The sequence below is a fragment of the Myxine glutinosa genome, chromosome 10, assembly GCF_964187855.1.
Source record: "Myxine glutinosa chromosome 10, kmMyxGlut1.1, whole genome shotgun sequence".
NCBI classification, from domain to species: domain Eukaryota; kingdom Metazoa; phylum Chordata; class Myxini; order Myxiniformes; family Myxinidae; genus Myxine; species Myxine glutinosa.
In genome coordinates this window covers 43,117,997-43,137,526 of record NC_136270.1, presented here as the reverse complement: position 1 = coordinate 43,137,526, position 19,530 = coordinate 43,117,997, and the positions used below count along the sequence as shown (strand labels likewise).

The 19,530-nt window shown below is 45.0% G+C and overlaps 1 protein-coding gene across 5 annotated transcripts in view; it reads right to left on the bottom strand.

Annotated features, from left to right (window-relative positions):
- The window catches only part of ARIH1 (ariadne RBR E3 ubiquitin protein ligase 1), a 77,003-nt gene that overhangs the window by 14,350 nt on the left and 43,123 nt on the right, over positions 1-19,530 (bottom strand). For all 5 annotated transcript variants that reach the window (XM_068127559.2, XM_068127560.2, XM_078785604.1 and 2 more), the window contains exons 4-6: positions 8,165-8,313; positions 6,759-6,825; positions 6,417-6,523 (exon numbers count right to left, since the gene is read on the bottom strand). In XM_068127559.2, coding sequence (XP_067983660.1) covers positions 6,417-6,523; positions 6,759-6,825; positions 8,165-8,313 — 323 coding nt within the window. The remainder of the gene's footprint in view (positions 1-6,416; positions 6,524-6,758; positions 6,826-8,164; positions 8,314-19,530) is intronic.

Sequence of the window (19,530 nt, the reverse complement as noted above, 5' to 3'; positions counted from 1 at the left end):
TCAACCCTCAGCTATCGCGAACACAGCTAACGCGTTTCGCTGCTATTGCGGCTGCCTAAAAAAACTGCACAACACACGACTATCGCGCCCCAAATACACGCTACAGCGCACTGTAAATGGTGGAAAGGGTGCTACGTCATCACCGAGCATGGGGAAAGAGAAATCAAGGGAAATCAAGAAGAGGAAGAACTTAACTTACGCTCAGAAATTCGAAATTGTGGTTGATAGACAATGGTGAAACAAAGCGAAGTGTTGGAAAGGAATTTGGGATAAATGAGTCAACAGTGCGAGGTATTTACCAAAACCGCGATTATCGTAGAAACGTAGATAAGATTTAACATTCAACAGTGAAGCAAGGTGCTCCTTTATTAATACGGCACTGGCAGGTTACGAGGCGCAGTATCATGCCCACGTCAACTCCCTCCGCCAACGCCAGATCACCGAATTCTTACGGCCAGACTCGGCATCGGAACAAGTCTAATCGGGGGACATTAGGGTAACCGCAGGGGGGGGGGGGGGGGCACAAACTGCCGTTCGAGACCTCAATCTATGATGTAAATGCTTGATAATAAGAGTTTGCCGTCAACAACCAACACACCAACCGAGTTCCAATTTAAAAACATGCTGCAAAGGCAAAGACACACACACACACACACACACACACACACACACACACACACACACACACACACACACACACACACACACACACACACACACACACACACACACACACACACACACACACACACACACACACACACACACACACACACACACACACACACCACAAAATATAGCCAACGTGCAAGTTTGGCGCCAAAGGCTTGGCCTGAAGGTGGGTGTGGGGGGGGCACAATAACTCATTTGGGTGGGCATTGCCCGCAAATTCGCCCCCATGACGCCGACCCTGTTTACGGTGTCGCAACGAGGCACAGCCCTCTGTCTTTGACGAGCCCTCTGACGTTGAGCGCTTCTCTGGTGCTACAGCTGACGCAATCCTGGACGAGTTAGAGGCACGTAGGGGTGGTCAATAAGACTCCACCCAAGCCTCAGAACCTACCCAACCACCTAAGCCCCTCATCGTCCCCAAAAAGGTAAATAAAATGGTAAAAAAAGTACTTTTTTTACCATTTTATTTTTATTTACACATTGCGATTCTTGTTTTATGGAAGAAATGGTAGAAACATAGGTCTTTATGTTTACATAGGTAGGTCTTTATATGGTAGAAATACTTGGTAAAAAAGTGGCAAAAATAGGTTAAATATGTGGTCAACTTGGGGGTCCTGGCACCAATTATAATTACCATACGGTCTTCAGTTCGTTCGGCTATCGCGATTTCGGCTAACGCGCACCGATAGCGGCACCAATTAGGCGCAATAGCCGAGGGTTGAGTATATGTTGAAAAAGTCAAAACTTTACATGGGGTGTACTTACTTTTTCACGTGACTGGACATGCATCACGACGTCCCCACGTCCTTCCTTTAGCGGACAAACGAGCAAGGATGTTGAGGCTATGTGCCGAAGCGCCTCCCTTCCCACCCTCTCCCCCAAATGGAAGCCATCCATCAAATTTGACAGATGAGTGCTAATCTCCTAGCCCCGCCCATTTCCCAGAAAGATTGCTTGCAGAGGCCGCTCCGCCAATGGAGCACCATTGCTGGGTAGGAAAACAGGACTCGACAAATGACCTTCTGCCGCAGGGTCTTGATCACCCCCAAGTCCTGCACCAATGAGCAGCTGTGAAGCCAAAGGGCAGGTGAGGAGGGGTGGCGGAGGAGGTGGGGGGGGGGGGGGGGGGAGGAGGGGGAATGAGGGAGGGAACACACAAAGTGCAGAGAGAATTTTGGGTTCAGAGAGAGTTGAACAGCTTTTTTCTAACCGCACCTCTTCCACACCTTACATAAGTCTTTCCCCGATGCTTTCTCTTCGCATGCTGACTTTTCCGACTTTCTTCCCACCTTTCTGACTCCATTTCCTTCTTCTGTACTTTCCGTGACATGCACACACATACCTCGAGCCCCGCACGCCTTCTCATAACCCGGTTGTTGCCAAGCTACCTACCCCCTCACCTCGTAACAATGCACGTGATTCCCGCACAGCAATGCAGCCCATCACGTTTGGCCGAGAGACCATCCGGCGACCCCCGCACGACTGGGACACTGACAGCGCAGAGGAAGGAGTCCAGGAGGGAGTGCGTGGGAGGCAAACCCAAACCGCCGAGCAGTGGGAGATCGGAGCTTCAACCACGGCGGCAGAAGGCGCGTCAGGGCACGTAAAATAACACAGGCTACTTTATCACCACCATTTCTCACCCCTATTCCCTACACTCTCTTTCCTTTCTTCAGGTGTCTGGATCCATTTAATGTAAAGGTGCTAAGTAATTGTTGTAAGGCATCCAAGGGGAGGTGGTTGCATCACGTAAGGTCGAGATTCTTAACCGCTGGTCCGAAGGAGAGCTACTGGTCTGTGGAGTAATGCCAGAATTTTTTTTTTTAAATGCCATGATGTCATTATTAAACGAAGCAGCACTCACCCGAGCATCTGCCTCTTATAATGGGGAATTAGTTAAAATTTACACGTTTTTCATTTACAACGTCTGTGCAACACTTGCTATCAGGCTGAAGGCGAGGAGCTTAGAGAAGGAGGATGACATTGGGGACTTCACGACCAGCGCGTCGTGGGCCAACACATTAATGGCATGCCATGATCTGTCAGTTCGATACCGCACACACATCTCCCAACATGTACCCAATTTTTTTGTTGAGGATGAAAAACAGGAGTGCGGTTTATACACGGTCGCAGTTAATACACTGGTAAAAATGTGGTAATTGTTCTGATAGACGATAGGGTGCTGCGTTGTTTCACAGGTAGGATGATTCATCAATGTGTGCGTCGTCCCTCGGATGGAAGTTAAACTGGGTGTCCCGTCTGACAGCAATAGTTGGTGGATTTGGTGCGAATTATGTATTTGTTTATTGGAACAAAATGAAGGGGTGAGTGTTGAAAATCTGAACTTCAAAAATAAGGATCACCCTAATACATATACTGTAGAACCTCGACATTCGCGGTTCCGACATTTGTGGTTCCTGCTTCTACATCCGCGGCCCTGTGCTTCGCGTATTTGCAGACGCTAAAACATCCCCCACTAGCTGCGCGCTTGACAGTTCCAAAACCATCATCATCATCATCATCATCAGCAGTGCATAAACACAAAGCAGCTGTAAACAACCCTCCATCCCCAGCCACGCACATAACAGTTCAAAATCGATTTTCGACGAGCCATGCATAAACCATTTCCCACCAGCCACACACAAAAAACAGAAGAGGAAGATGCGGTATTCTGCATCGCTGATCGGTGATATCCCCAAAGTGTGAATCTTGCGCCGATCAGCGAGGCTGGTTCATGGTACATACGGTAAGTAAAAATGAACTTATATTTTGGATCTAAAACAAAATGAAATTCTAACACGAGGACTGTGATGCCAGGACGTCTCGTAGAATTCAACGTCTACATTCGTAAGATAATGCGGAGTGCCGCGTCTTCCTTCAGTCTTGGACTTGAGCGGTTGAAAGGGCAAGTACAGTGGTCGCTAAAAATATTGGCACCCTTGCACTTTTTTCAAATAATGCACCATTTCTTCCAGAAAATTGTTGAAATGTAAAAATATTTTGGTATCCACATTTGCATTTCTTTAGTTTGCAGTGGAACAAAACAAAAAAAGCTGAAAAAATTATTAAATCTTAGCTTATTCCACACAGAAATCCTAAAATGGCCCAGACAATATTATTGGCACCTTTTAGAAGTTTGTTCGAAATAATTAGATTTCAAGCAGGTGATTCTCCTTTACTTTGGAATTGAACTCACCTGTGGTGAGTTGCAGGTGCATGCAATATAAAAATCAGTCATTCAACCAGTTTGAATGGAGAAAATGAGTCATTCTGCTGTTTTGTGTCACTGTGTGTACCGCAAAGAGCATGGAGAAAAGAAAGAAAACCAGAGAATTGTCTGAGGAGGTCAGACACAAGATTGTAGCCAAGCATGGACAATCTCAAGGCTACAAGTCCATCTCCAGAGACCTTGATGTTCCTGTGTCGACCGTACGCAATGTTATCAGGAAGTTTAAGGCCCATGGCACTATAGCCAACCTCCCTGGACGTGGCCGCAAGAGTAAACTTGATTGTAGCCATGCAGCGCAGGATAGTTCGAATTGTGGAGAAAGCACCTCAATCAACAGTTTCAAGCTGACCTTCAGACACAAGGTACGACAGTTTCAACTCACACCATCCGTCACCACCTCAATGAAAGGAGACCCAGGAGGTCCCCACTGCTGCTCAGAGAGAAACATAAGAAAGCCCAACTGGAGTTTGCCAAAACATACCTGAACAAGCCAAAATCCTTCTGGGAGAATGTCCTGTGGACAGATGAGACCAAATTAGAGCTTTTTTGGTAAAGCACATCATCTTTATGTTTACAGAAAACAAAATGAAGCCTTCCAAGAAAAGAACACCTTCCCCACAGTCAAAGATGGAGCAGGTTCAGTGATGTTTTGGGGTTGCTGTGCTGCCTCTGGCACTGGGTGTGTTGAATGTGTGCATGGCATCATGAAATCAGGAGATTACCAAGGCATTTTGGAGCGCAATGTTCAACCCAGTGTCAGAAAGCTGGGTCTCCATCGAACGTCATGGTCTTGCATCAGGACAATGATCCCAAACACACTTCAAAAAGCACCTGGGAATGGTTCAAGACAAAATTCTGAACTGTTCTGAAGTGGCCAGCAATGAGTCCAGATCTAAATCCCATTGAACACCTGCAGGGAGATCTGAAAACAGCAGTTGGGAGCAGGCACCCTTCAAATCTGGGAAACTGGAACAGTTTGCACAAGAAGATTGGGCCAAACTGCCAGTAGAGAGGTGAAGGAAGCTCATTCATGGCTATGGGAAGTGCTTGACTGCAGTTATTTTGTCCAAAGTCTGTGCTACCAAATATTAAGTCTAGGGTGTCAATGAATGAATGAATGAATATGAATGATCGTTTTTAGGCCATTTTCCCCGCTAGAGCGGGGGTTAGCCTTGCGGGCCCCATGACAATCATGGTTCCCTGTTTGAGGCAATGTTTTTATGGCCGGATGCCCTTCCTGAAGCCAACCCTTAGACGCCTCGTACGATGCGCAGGGATACGGTGTACCTATTCTAAACCGGGGTACACACCGGGGATTGTCAATAATTTTGTTTAATGCCATTTCAATTTCTTTTCTGATTTAAAAGGATTTATTAAGTTCTGAATCAAAAACAAAGGTTCTGTAATATTAACAGTGAAATAAAGAATTGTGGAGACCAAATACTTTTGTGAATTTGAAGTTATTTTTAGGAAAAATTGTTAGTTATTTTTAAAAAGTGCAAGGGTGCCAATATTTTTTGCCACGGCTGTATATCCGAGATCAAGACCACCCAAGATCGAAGCAAAATAAAGTTCATTTTCGATAAAATAACATCACATTCGGAGCAAGAGTGAGCTAACCTTTTGGAATCATTTACATTATTTTTAATTTGTACGCATTTTAATGAAACTTTAAAAACTTAAATTTAAAAAAATCCTTTATGATTCACTAACCGCCAAGAACCTATCGCCCTTTCTCCCATTGAAGCAATGCCGATTCGACATTCACAGCATTTTTACCTCCAGGTGGATGGTTTCACCCCTGTCTGTTTGTCTGTTTGCTTGTGAAGAAGATATCTCAAAAAGTTGTGGACAGATTCAGACGAAATTTGGCAGAGAGGTAGCGTATGTGACAAGGACGAAATGATTAGATTTTGGTGAAGATCTGGATCCGTCTCGTAGAATTTTTAAGTGATTCTTCACCATTGGGCGATAGGGCCAAAACGATATATAGCACAATATCTCAAAAAGTTGTGAACAGATTTGGACGAAACCTGGTGGAGAGGTTGGACATGTGACAAGGCAGAATCGATAAAATTTTGGTGAAGATCTGAATATGGATTCGGATACGAGTTTTATTTAATTTTTAAGTGATTCTTCAACATTGAGAGATTGGGCAAAAAGCGATATATAACATATTTTAAAACGTTATGGACGAGTTATGACTAAACCTGGCGGATGAGTTGGGTTGGTGACAAGAACAAGCCGAATATATTTTAGATTTTGGTTCAGGTCTGAATCCAGATCCAGCCTATCAGTGGGATACAAAACATAAACTGTTCAGCCTGGTGGAGGTTTACGCTCTACCGAGTGCCTGTCTAGTCCAGGAATGTATCCCCCACGAATGTTGGGGTTCTAACAGTACTGTACACAAGCACACGCACACGCGCACGCACATCTTAAAAAATGCAAACACCCACCCTTCTACAAGAAGCGTTCTTTTCCCTCTAATAGACTGTACTGTATATCAACTTACCAGAATTGCCGACCACATTGACAGCGAACAGGCTTTTCATCGGGGTAAGACACTTTGATGACGTGATGACAATCTGGTGCTGGGCACCACTTCAGCAGCCGGTTACACTGCAACAAATTGAACACCGATGAACATTGCAAGCACCAGCACCGCTTTGTTATGACACACTTAGGATACATCACTGAAGCTTACCAGGAACACACCATACATACATGTACAATAGTATCATTACATGACAATCCAGTACTCTGTCTGGAATTTGTACCAAAAAAAAAAGAGGGAAATGAAAATCGCAAACGCATTTTCAATGTCAAACAAAGAGGCAAAATTCAGCTTTCTCACCTCAACAAAGCTGTTGGTTATAAGATGCTGGTATTTGAGCTTTACTTTTGGATCACTAATCAACCGCCTGTAGAAACAGCAAAAAGGTGAAGCTGAAATACTTCGCACAAGATTATAAAACAGTTTAACCAGACATGAGAAGACACACAGCTTGCCATCAAAAGTTGCATAATGCGACGCAATCTCCACCAAACAAATGAAGTCTGCAACGAGGTTTTATCCACAAGGACCACAATGTCAAACAGCACAATGTCCTTGATTAGAATCATGCCAACACATGAGCAAATATGTAGACGTATATACATGGGAAGATCAAGTTAACGTTTAAAATTTAAACTTCAGGTTTCTCACAAGAGAGATTACCTGCAACTGTGAAAAATACTTCTTAAAAGATAAGAATGAAACGCGCATCACAATGGAAGTTTGAATGCAGTATTTAGAATGAAATGTGCTTCATGAACCCAACATATATTAGGTTCACTCGTTGCCATCATCACATCCCTCCCATTCCTCCCCATCACATCCCTCCCATCTCACCCCATCATCACATCCCTCGCATCTCACCACATCACCACATCCCTCCCATCTCACCCCATCATCACATCCCTCGCATCTCGCCACATCACCACATCCCTCCCATCTCGCAACATTATCACATCCCTCACATCTCGTCCAATCACCACATCCCTCCCAGCTCGCCCCATCACATCCCTCCTATTTCGCCCCATCATCACATCTCTCCCAGCTTGCCCCATCACACCCCTCCAATCTCGCCCCATCACCACATCCCTCCCAGCTTGCCCAATGACATCCCTCCTATCTCACCCCATCACCACATCCCTCCCATCTCACCCCATCATCACATCCCTCGCATCTCACCACATCACCACATCCCTCCCATCTCACCCCATCATCACATCCCTCGCATCTCGCCACATCACCACATCCCTCCCATCTCGCAACATTATCACATCCCTCACATCTCGTCCAATCACCACATCCCTCCCAGCTCGCCCCATCACACCCCTCCAATCTCGCCCCATCACCACATCCCTCCCAGCTTGCCCAATGACATCCCTCCTATCTCACCCCATCATCACATCCCTCCTATCTCGCCCCATCATCACATCCCTCCTATCTCGCCCCATCACATCCCTCCTATCTCACCCCATCATCACATCCCTCCTATCTCGCCCCATTATCACATCCCTCCCAGCTCGCCCGATCATCACATCCCTCCCAGTTCGCCCCATCATCACATCCCTCCCAGCTCGCCCCATCATCACATCCCTCCCAGCTCGCCCCATCATCACATCCCTCCCAGCTCGCCCCATCATCACATCCCTCACAGCTCGCCCCCATCCATATGCAGAACATTTGACAAAAGCAAATGTTGTGTTCCATACATGACTGTGATATCGTCAACAAGAATGTCGCAGCCGTGAGCTGGACAAGAGATCGTTTGTCCCATTCCCTCGTCCATAATTTTTGTCTTCAGATATTCGTTCCAGCACTGCACGCAGAAGCGATGGCCACATTCGAGGCCGGTCATGAACTGCAAGACAAAAGAGAGCGAGATTAGTGCCCCGAGAACGTATCCGTTACCTCTCCCTCACCGACCACAACTGCTATTTTACATTCAATATAAATTATCTAATGGTGTGTTTACATTTCTGCAAATGGCCAAGCAGAACCAGGCTAAGTGAAAATACAAGGCAGGCCAAAACAGATTCCAAAAAAAAAATCTATACAAAGTCGAAGCTCGTGGAGGAGCTCGGACAAAGCACTGATGTGTCCTGCAGAAACCTGGTGGGACAGAGCATTAAAAGAGCAGATGGTACAAGAACAGAAAGGGAGTGATAGAAGACAGAGAAACCACCGACCTGTCTGCAATGTGGAAGTGATTGGCCCACAGAAACCACCGACCTGTCTGCAATGTGGAAGTGATTGGCCCACAGAAACCACCGACCTGTCTGCAATGTGGAAGTGATTGGCCCACAGAAACCACCGACCTGTCTGCAATGTGGAAGTGATTGGCCCACAGAAACCACCGACCTGTCTGCAATGTGGAAGTGATTGGCCCACAGAAACCACCGACCTGTCTGCAATGTGGAAGTGATTGGCTCACATAAATCACCGACCTGTCTGCAATGTAGAAGTGATTGGCCCACAGAAACCACCGACCTGTCTGCAATGTAGAAGTGATTGGCCCACAGAAACCACCGACCTGTCTGCAATGTGGAAGTGATTGGCCCACAGAAACCACCGACCTGTCTGCAATGTGGAAGTGATTGGCCCACAGAAACCACCGACCTGTCTGCAATGTAGAAGTGATTGGCCCATAGACTCAACTTCAGTGTGAGGATTCCAATGATTTTTTTTTAAACCTCCGCGCCCGAAGGTGTACGGAGGTTATGTTTTCACCCTGTCTGTCTGTGCATTTGTCTGTCTGTGAACAGAATATCGCAAAAAGTTATGGACAAATTCAGACGAAATTTGGTGGAGGGGTTGGGTGTTTGACAAGAATGAATTAATTCGATTTTGGTGAAGATCCGGATCCAGATACGAGAATTTTAAAAAGCGATTCTTCACCATTGAAAGCTAAGAAGTACAAGAACGATATACGGTACAGCACAATATTTCAAAAAGTTGTGGACAGATTATGACAAAACTTGGTAGATGAGTTCGGTAGGTGACAAGAACAAGCTGAATCAATTTTCGTTCAGGCCTGGATCCAGATCCAGCCCATCATAGGGATAAAAAAAAAAAGTAAACTGTTCAGCCCGGTGGAGGTTTGCTCTCTCCCGAGTGCTTTTCTAGTTTCTTTATGTCATGAGTGTCTATCTCAACTTGCGCTCACCATCATACCTTTTTTGTCAAAAGACGAGCATTATAGCAAGTGCTAAAACATGATGTTGACAGCACTGATGTCTTACACTTAGTAGGATGCTCAATGGCACAGGCTTTACGAAGCAGCGCAAGATTCCTACCGGGGCGGCCACTCGTGTTGGTGGTTTAAAGCACATCTATGGTGGTGAGCGGCCCACCCAGGAGGAACTATTGGCTGTTCAAGGGCAAAATAAACACACCTTTAGAGATCTGTTCTTTCATTCAATCATGCATTCCTCGCCCTTCTTTATTCAACTCCACCCGTCCCACAAGCCCGCTTCTTTAACTGCGTGGGGCAAATAAGAATAGCGCGCACTTGTTTGATTTATTTACACTCGAGTGAAACCCAGCGAGGCGAATAATATATTAAATCGGCAGGATACGGAGAAAACTTGCCGAATCGCAGGAAAGCATACAAGGTTGATATGTCATAACAAGCTCCAATAATCGATAACCTGACTGCTGGGGGTAGAGGCACTGTTGTCCGAAGCAGACGAGCTCACCCCTCCCAGCCCTTTTTGTTCTGTGAAGAGACAACTTTCTACATTTGTTTTGTTTCAAACCAAGGGGCTTGTTGTTCTGCTTTTGTTACCTTCGCAAAAGCGGAAGGTTATGTTTTGATCGCTGTGTATTTATTTGTATGTCTGTGTGTGTGTATGTTAATCGCATAACTCAAAAAGTATTCAACCGAATTGCATGAAATTTGGTGGGATGATTGGTTATTATACGGGACACATTTGATTAGATTTTGGGAAACAGATTTGCTCAAATTCTGACTATTTTTAACTCGATCGTATTTCACTCAAAGTTATGAGCGACTGAAGAAGAAGATGTCCATCCAGGACGTCATCACTATAACGCGATCTCCCGCGATCATTTCAACCTCAAAAAAAATTATAATTGCAGATTTGACAATAGATGAGGCATATTAACAAACGAATGAAACAGATTTGCTCAAATTCTGACTATTTTTAACTCGATCGTATTTCACTCAAAGTTATGCGCGACTGAAGAAGAAGATGTCCATCCAGGACGTCATCACTATAACGCAATCTCCCGCGATCATTTCAACCTCAAAAAAAATTATAATTGCAGATTTGTCAAGAGATGAGGCATATTAACAAACGAATGAAACAGATTTGCTCAAATTCTGACTATTTTTAACTCGATCGTATTTCACTCAAAGTTATGAGCGACTGAAGAAGAGGATGTCCATCCAAGACGTCATCACTATAACGCGATCTCCCGCAATCATTTCAACCTCAAATGAAATTCAAATTGCAGATTTGTCAATCGGGGAGGCATATTAACAGACGAATGAAACAGATTTGCTCAAATTCTGATTTTTAAAAATCGATCGCATTTCACATAAAGTTTGAGGTACTAAAGAAGAAGAAGATTCGTTTAGCTTCTCAGATAAAATAAATAATTCTGTCTGCAATTTCAGGTTAATTACCTTCGCAAAAGCGGAAGGTTATGTTTTGATCGCTGTGTATTTATTTGTATGTCTGTATGTGTGTGTGTGTGTATGTTATTTGCATAACTCAAAAAGTATTCAACCGAATTGCATGAAATTTGGTGGGATGATTGGTTATTATACGGGACACATTTGATTAGATTTTGGGAGCAATCGGGTCAAAGGTCAAGGTCAAGGTCACGAAAAGGTCAAAATCGTATTTTTACCATAGCGCGGTCAATTTTTATCCAATTGGCATGCAACTAATGCCAAAATGTTCAGAATTCAATGCCCGATCTTGTGATATACGACATGACCCAGTGAAGACATTACCCTTGTTAGCGGTTGGGGGTCAAAGGTCAGGGGGGTCACGACCTTGCAAAATGTGCGTTTTTTTGTCATAACTCGGTCAATTCTTATCCGATTTGCATGAAATCAGCACCAAACTGTTCACTGTTCTGTTCCCTACACTCCCATGCCAAGTACAGAACAGTAGCTGCGGTGAAGGTATGCGCTCTACCGAGTGCCCGTTCTAGTTTTCTTTGTGTAGCCCCCACCTCGAGTGGCCTAAGGCTTTGTGGTGGGAAATATCCCATAAATAAAAATAAAATAAAATAAATGGTCGTCCCACAGATTGTGGCAGTGATTGGCAAAAAGAAAAGAAAAGAATGCTTCTGAGCCTTCAGAACTTTCCATTTTTGGCCCACAAACCGAATAAAACGATAGTGCCTTTATCAACAACAACAACAACAACAACCGGTATTTTAAGGCCATTTTACCTGCTAGAGCGGGGTTTAGCCTTGTGGGCCCCATGACAATCTTCTCCATTTTGCCTTTATCAATGACGCAAATATTAAAAACTACCCCACAAAGAAAGATAAAACCCGTGACCCTTTCACAGGAATTCCACACGACACTGAGAAGAGGCATGTAATTGTTGGGATGGCACGGCAGGTGGGAGGGGAAGGACTTAACGACATGCAGCCTGAGGAGTTGGAGGATCTCATTGCATCGCATGGCAAAAACCTCATCGAGGAGTTGGAGGCCATTACCGAGGTTTCCAGGGAGGAGGAGGTGGGCAGTGATGAGGCGGAAGAGGTGCTTAGGTCCAACCTCACGGTCGAGTTCCTAGATGAGATATGCAGGACATGCGGGAATTGCTGACATGGTGCAAGATGCCGACATGGTCATGGAGCGTTACCTCACATTTATTAGGGGGTTGGATGACGTGCTGCTGGCCTACAAACAGCTGCACAGAAAACTACAGCAATCTGCAAGACAGCACTCCATCACGCATTTCTTCCGCCCTGGTCCCCCCATTTCAAGACCACCAGCACCTTCACTTGCCTGTCCTGCCTCCCTCCCTCTCAGTGCATGACTCAACGACGTCACCAGCATCCTCGTCTGCCTTCCTCTCAGTGCATGACTCAATGACGTCACCAGCATCCTTATCTGCTTCTCCTGCCTCCCTCTCAGTGCATGACTCCACATCACCAGCATCCTCACCTGTCTCTCTTGCCTCTCCAGCACTTCATTTGGTTCGTCCACAGACTTTGAGGAGACTGCACAGACTTCACTGGATTTTAATTCTCCATCATCATCATCATCATAATTTTAAAGGTTGCATGTGTTTGAAATAAAAATTTGAATGTTTGATGCATGAATGTTTGATGTTTGAATTTGCATGACGTTATTGTTTTTTCAGTTCATGGTATGGAACATTAAGTTAAGCGTTAAGTACTTTTAATAAACTATAAGCGCATTGCTTCAATAAATCAGAAACGATACCTGGTGTTGGTTTTTATTTTTATTTTTTTCATAAGAATTTTTATGAATCTGTAACCATGTGCATTCACAGTTGAAAACATTTTAAACTTAAAAAATTTTCCCCTACAAATCAGGACCTGCCGGGAACCTATAACCTATCCGTCTTTTCCCCATTGAAACAATTCCCTGACATTTGCAGTGACACCATTCACGTCCTTTTTCATGAATCGGGAACCTGCCGGGAATCTATAGCCTATCCGCCTTTTCCCCATTGAAACAATGGCACGACATTCGCAGATTTTCCTCAACATTTGTGGATTTTCCTCGACATTCGCGGATTTTCCTCAACATTCGCGGATTTTCCTCAACATTCGCAGATTTTCCTCGACATTCGCAGATTTTCCTCGACATTCGCAGATTTTCCTCGACATTCGCAGATTTTCCTCGACATTCGCAGATTTTCCTCGACATTCGCAGATTTTCCTCGACATTCGCAGATTTTCCTCGACATTCGCAGATTTTCCTCGACATTCGCAGATTTTCCTCGACATTCGCAGATTTTCCTCGACATTCGCAGATTTTCCTCGACATTCGCAGATTTTCCTCGACATTCGCAAATTTTCCTCGACATTCGCAGATTTTCCTCGACATTCGCAGATTTTACTCGACATTCGCAGATTTTCCTCGACATTCGCAGATTTTCCCCGACATTCGCAGATTTTCCCCGACATTCGCAGATTTTCCCCGACATTCGCAGATTTTCCCCGACATTCGCAGATTTTCCCCGACATTCGCAGATTTTCCCCGACATTCGCAGATTTTCCCCGACATTCGCAGATTTTCCCCGACATTCGCAGATTTTCCCCGACATTCGCAGATTTTCCCCGACATTCGCAGATTTTCCCCGACATTCGCAGATTTTCCCCGACATTCGCAGATTTTCCCCGACATTCGCAGATTTTCCCCGACATTCGCAGATTTTCCCCGACATTCGCAGATTTTCCCCGACATTCGCGGATTTTCCCCGACATTCGCGGATTTTCCCCGACATTCGCGGATTTTCCCCGACATTCGCAGATTTTCCTCGACATTCGCAGATTTTCCTCGACATTCGCAGATTTTCCTCGACATTCGCAGATTTTCCTCGACATTCGCAGATTTTCCTCGACATTCGCAGATTTTCCTCGACATTCGCAGATTTTCCTCGACATTCGCAAATTTTCCTCGACATTCGCAGATTTTCCTCGACATTCGCAGATTTTACTCGACATTCGCAGATTTTCCTCGACATTCGCAGATTTTCCCCGACATTCGCAGATTTTCCCCGACATTCGCAGATTTTCCCCGACATTCGCAGATTTTCCCCGACATTCGCAGATTTTCCCCGACATTCGCAGATTTTCCCCGACATTCGCAGATTTTCCCCGACATTCGCAGATTTTCCCCGACATTCGCAGATTTTCCCCGACATTCGCAGATTTTCCCCGACATTCGCAGATTTTCCCCGACATTCGCAGATTTTCCCCGACATTCGCGGATTTTCCCCGACATTCGCGGATTTTCCCCGACATTCGCGGATTTTCCCCGACATTCGCAGATTTTCCTCGACATTCGCAGATTTTCCTCGACATTCGCAGATTTTCCTCGACATTCGCAGATTTTCCTCGACATTCGCAGATTTTCCTCGACATTCGCAGATTTTCCTCGACATTCGCAGATTTTCCTCGACATTCGCAGATTTTCCTCGACATTCGCAGATTTTCCTCGACATTCGCAGATTTTCCTCGACATTCGCAGATTTTCCTCGACATTCGCAGATTTTCCTCGACATTCGCAGATTTTCCTCGACATTCGCAGATTTTCCTCGACATTCGCAGATTTTCCTCGACATTCGCAGATTTTCCTCGACATTCGCAGATTTTCCTCGACATTCGCAGATTTTCCTCGGCATTCGCAGATTTTCCTCGACATTCGCAGATTTTCCTCGACATTCGCAGATTTTCCTCGACATTCGCAGATTTTCCTCGACATTCGCAGATTTTCCTCGACATTCGCAGATTTTCCCCGACATTCGCAGATTTTCCTCGACATTCGCAGATTTTCCTCGACATTCGCAGATTTTCCTCGACATTCGCAGATTTTCCCCGACATTCGCAGATTTTCCCCGACATTCGCAGATTTTCCCCGACATTCGCAGATTTTCCCCGACATTCGCAGATTTTCCCCGACAAAAAAAACTCCCTTTTCCCATTGAATAAATGTCCCCACATTCGTGGTTGCGACATTTGCGGTATTTTTGAGGAACATGTTCCCCACAAATGTCGGGGTCCAACTAATACATTTTGAAGCAATAGAAAAATCCTACTACCGGGTTTCTACAATAAAGCAATTCTCTGGATGAATATATATGTACACACGTCCGAAAAAAATAATAGAGAAAAGTCAAAAAAACATAGCTGGGCCAATCAATCTTCACCACATTTTGCATATGCACTGGGTTCGGGTATTACTTGTGTATAAAGTACACAGAAGGACCAAACAAACAACTACAACCACGACATCAGCAATAATAATAATTACGTGTTATGAAATATCATTTTATCGTGTCTTTCACTTCATGTGTGTATGTATGTATGTATGTATGTATGTATGTATGTATGAATATTATAGAATTAAAAACGACTGGGCAAATCTCCATCAATTTTTGCATATGTGCTCGAGCTACCCAGGGTCAGGTCATGGGCACAAATTACGACTCCCCCTCTCCCACTCCACCCTGCTCCTGTGAGCGTGGGGAAACGACTTCCAATTTTTTTCCCTCTTAGTCTAGTAGGAAGACTAGGTCCCCCTGCACCCCCCGGAGATATACTTCTAATCAGTGTTTCTAGATTGGAAAAAATGTGTAGAAAATGACTAGCTATGGCCCCAAGCTGAAAAAATGTCCCACATACCATTTTTATGCAAATTACTGCTGCCATTATCAAAAAAACGATTTTTGACATATCTCAGCCAATATTGCAGATAATTGAAAAATGAAGGTGTCTAGACCCATGTTTTGAAGGGCATAGATCATGATAGAACTATTCATAACATGATTACATGTGTCTATGGTATACTAGTATGCTAATTAGTGCTTTATTTACAAAATAATCACAGTTTTACGAAATAATAGACTCATATTAAGGTCCGTCTACACAGACGTTAACACAAAGTTTTATTTTTCTAAATATTACAACTGTCAAAATAGTCCTAGCACTCAATGTGACCACTCTTCTCTTGCTTGTTTTAGATAAACATCATTAGCATTAGTGATTCTACACTGAGTCAGTCATCATCATTTTCATCGAAATCGTCAGAGTCAAACTCTTCTTCTCCTTCCTCTTCCTCCTCCTCTTCGTGCTCTCCTGTGTTCAGAAGATCCACCAGTGAGGTTGGTAGGATGGGACCACTGGACCACATTGGTTTCAACAGTCCTTCATCAGTCCTTATCCATCCTTGCTCCTCATAAGGTTTTGGCTTTTCGATGATAGGTTGATCGGCTCTTTTGTACAATGCTACGCGGTGGTTCACACGCTGGATGTGCGGCTTCAGGGCAGACTGGCATGGAGGAAGGCGAGCCAGATCAACCTTGGACTTGGATGTGAGGGTCTTGTCCTCTCCCACCATTTTTCGTAGCAGCTTGGCACGGACAATGTCCACTGATGACTCGCGACTCTGGCCGTACATCACACAGGTGAATTTTTCTAACTGCCTCTCCACCTCAGGGTTGGCATCCCAGTTGTCACCCAGTTCACCGAATGCCCTGTGAAACCTGGGATTCTTCTCCAGCTTTTTCAAGGGCCCGACTTTTCCCTTCCCTTTGAAGGCACTGGTGCAGTCTTCTCCGCTGAACACATAGTACCCCAGGAGAGTGGCACAGTAGTCCTCTCCCAGGGATTCTGCCAGCTCAGAGACGTTGACAAGTTGGCGATGCTTCCCTGACCCTGTATCCAGGTACACCGTCAGCTTGATGTTGTGGGCATGGTGGAGCAGGATCAGGAGGATGTCTGTGTCCGGTGTTCTGACTACAGCGTTCTTGTATCCGATGGTAGCAGCATGATGGAGGTACAGAACCACCCTGGTATCAGTCTCTTCCTGGTTGCTGTAGATCGTGGGGATTACACACACATCAGATGGCCATCAGAGCCAGATGTAGTACTCTTGCATCGTAGTGGCATAGACTGTGTCATTCTCTGCTGGCGGTGTGAATGATGAGCCTTCAGGGAACTTCGGGCCAACGCGAGTAAAGTGCAAGGGTGGGAGAGTTTTTGGTGTGTCGACCTTCAGGCTACGCTGTTGTGACCTATTGATGGTAGGTAGCATTCGGTCCTTGCTGCTCTCGAACCCGGGCTTGACCTCCTGCACCATGATTCCTCCAGCACTGTTTACAATGTTGCTGCCGTGCACACTGGTAGTGGTTTTATTCAAGTTGTCCCACTCACAGTGGAATACAAGGTTGCCCTCTCCTGTCACAATTTGTGGTGTACGATAAGTTGAGACTTCATCCAGGACCTTGGCGAGAGCAGTTTCCAACTCCAAGGCGAAATCGTAGCTCTCAGAGTGTCCAAGCCTGTGTAGTATTGTGGTGAGCTGTTTGCTTCGGAACAGGTGCCTTACAGTCACACAGAGGAGAATGTGCTTTGGTAACTTCCATTTTCCATCTGACACTGCACGGCACAGATCTTGTCCAATGGAGAAGACCAGACGCTTCACCTTTTCTGTCTCGATGCCCTCCTTGCCAGTCATTAGCACGCTGAGAAAGCGGACAAGGTCTGGAGGTAGGATGTCTTCAGGATTGAGCTCCATGTCTTCAGCTGTTGGTGGCCATGGTTGGTCTTTACACTCTCTGAAAGCCTGTAGAATACCCTGGCGAAGTTGGAGGGCAACATTTTGGTTCTTGTTTGTGCTTCCGAGTGTGAATGCTCGTGCGAGAGCATTGGAAACTGTTATGTTTGAGCTGTGCACAAGCCAGAAAGAAATGACATCACATTTGTCATGATCAACCTTCGTGAAGTGGATATGCTCCTTGATTGGGTCATTCTGTAGGCGTTTCAGTAGTTTCTCTGACCGATAATTTGAGTTCTCATATCCATTCAGTTTCAGTTCCTCGACATAGAGCAAGCGCAAGGAAGAAAGCTGTAGAACTTTATTCTGCTGGATGACCTGGGTTTGAATGTGTTCCAGTACTGAGTTGAATGCCTTTTCATGGGCGGCTGACATGCAAGCCTGCTCCTTTGGTGCTTCGGCTCTGTGAATCGCACGCTCATAGTTGTAGAATGCTGTGCGGAAAGCTTTAAAACATGACGGATGGTGTTTGGCCTCACATGCAAAGAGGTCTTTGTTTTTCACCTTTCGATGGAGTCGATAGAGACCCATTTTCTCAGCCCGTGTTTCGATTTGCTCCCATGCATTTTCTTTGTTTTTAAAGGATGGGAAGGTTGTAGGCCTCTCAGTATTGCGATGAGCATCTTTGGTCTCAACTTTCTCACAAAATATACACTCTGGCGGGAAGATGGGTTCAGCAGAACCTCCTGGTTTACGAGGAGAGTGATGCCATGATGAGGTTGATGGCCCTGGTTCTGTATCATCTCCCAGACGATGAAAGTGGCGGACAAAGTGCTTATAACACTTGCTGTGATATCCTACTCTTTCTAGGTCATCAGGAAGAGTTGCCGGGATCTGATCACATACTGATTGCATACGACATGGGGAGTCATGCGGTTGGTTGAGACGTCTATCCCGGATCTTTTGAAGCAGTTGCAGTTTTTCTGAAGCAGATCCTTTAATTTTACGGAGGGGCGTGAAATCCCCATGATCAGACATGGATGGTACATGAAGGATGCATGTAGGAGGAGAGCTTTGGGCTGCAGGTTCTACACTCCGTTTTCTTTTGGGCATGCTTGCTGTCGATGTCTACCATCACTGTTAAATGACAAATAAGAAATCACGAATGATGTTAAAAGTGCCTGTGAAAGGAGGCTCTGAGTTTTCAGTGAGGTAACAGAGGTTCTGAGTCATGTTCTACACTAGGGTACTTTTTAGCTGACTAAACCATGTTTAGTGGCATCAAAAGTGCTAATAGCTAAAACATCTAAATTCTTCCACACTAACGTTAGCTATCTAGGCCAATGAAACATTGTGCTAAGTTACTGTAGCTAGCTCAGCTGTCGTGCCTCTTTCTGGTTCAATTCATATACAGAAGTCAACAGATATGTCTCATGTTTGGCATTAACAAAAGTTTAAGTTACACCGACATTAGGAACATACTGTACATAGATGAGGCTAGCTTTAACGTTAGCTAACATGGTGCTAGCTGGCTCAGCTGTTATTCTGCCTGTTTATGATTTCATGCAGAAACTGAAGTCAAGAGTGTGAGTAACATTATAGTTAGCATCTTACCTGGCTAGATTGGAGGATGAATACCAAGAACAACACACAGATGGAATGGAAGACTGAACTTTCAACTGAGGTATTCAATAACATCAACGTTACCAATTGATACGAGCGCGCGACATTACCAATTGATACGAGCGCGCGAGCGCGCATGTTACATGGATGGAAATGTAAAATGGCAGCTATAGCAGCACTAATTTGGATCTCTAGTCTGTCATTTCTGCACTG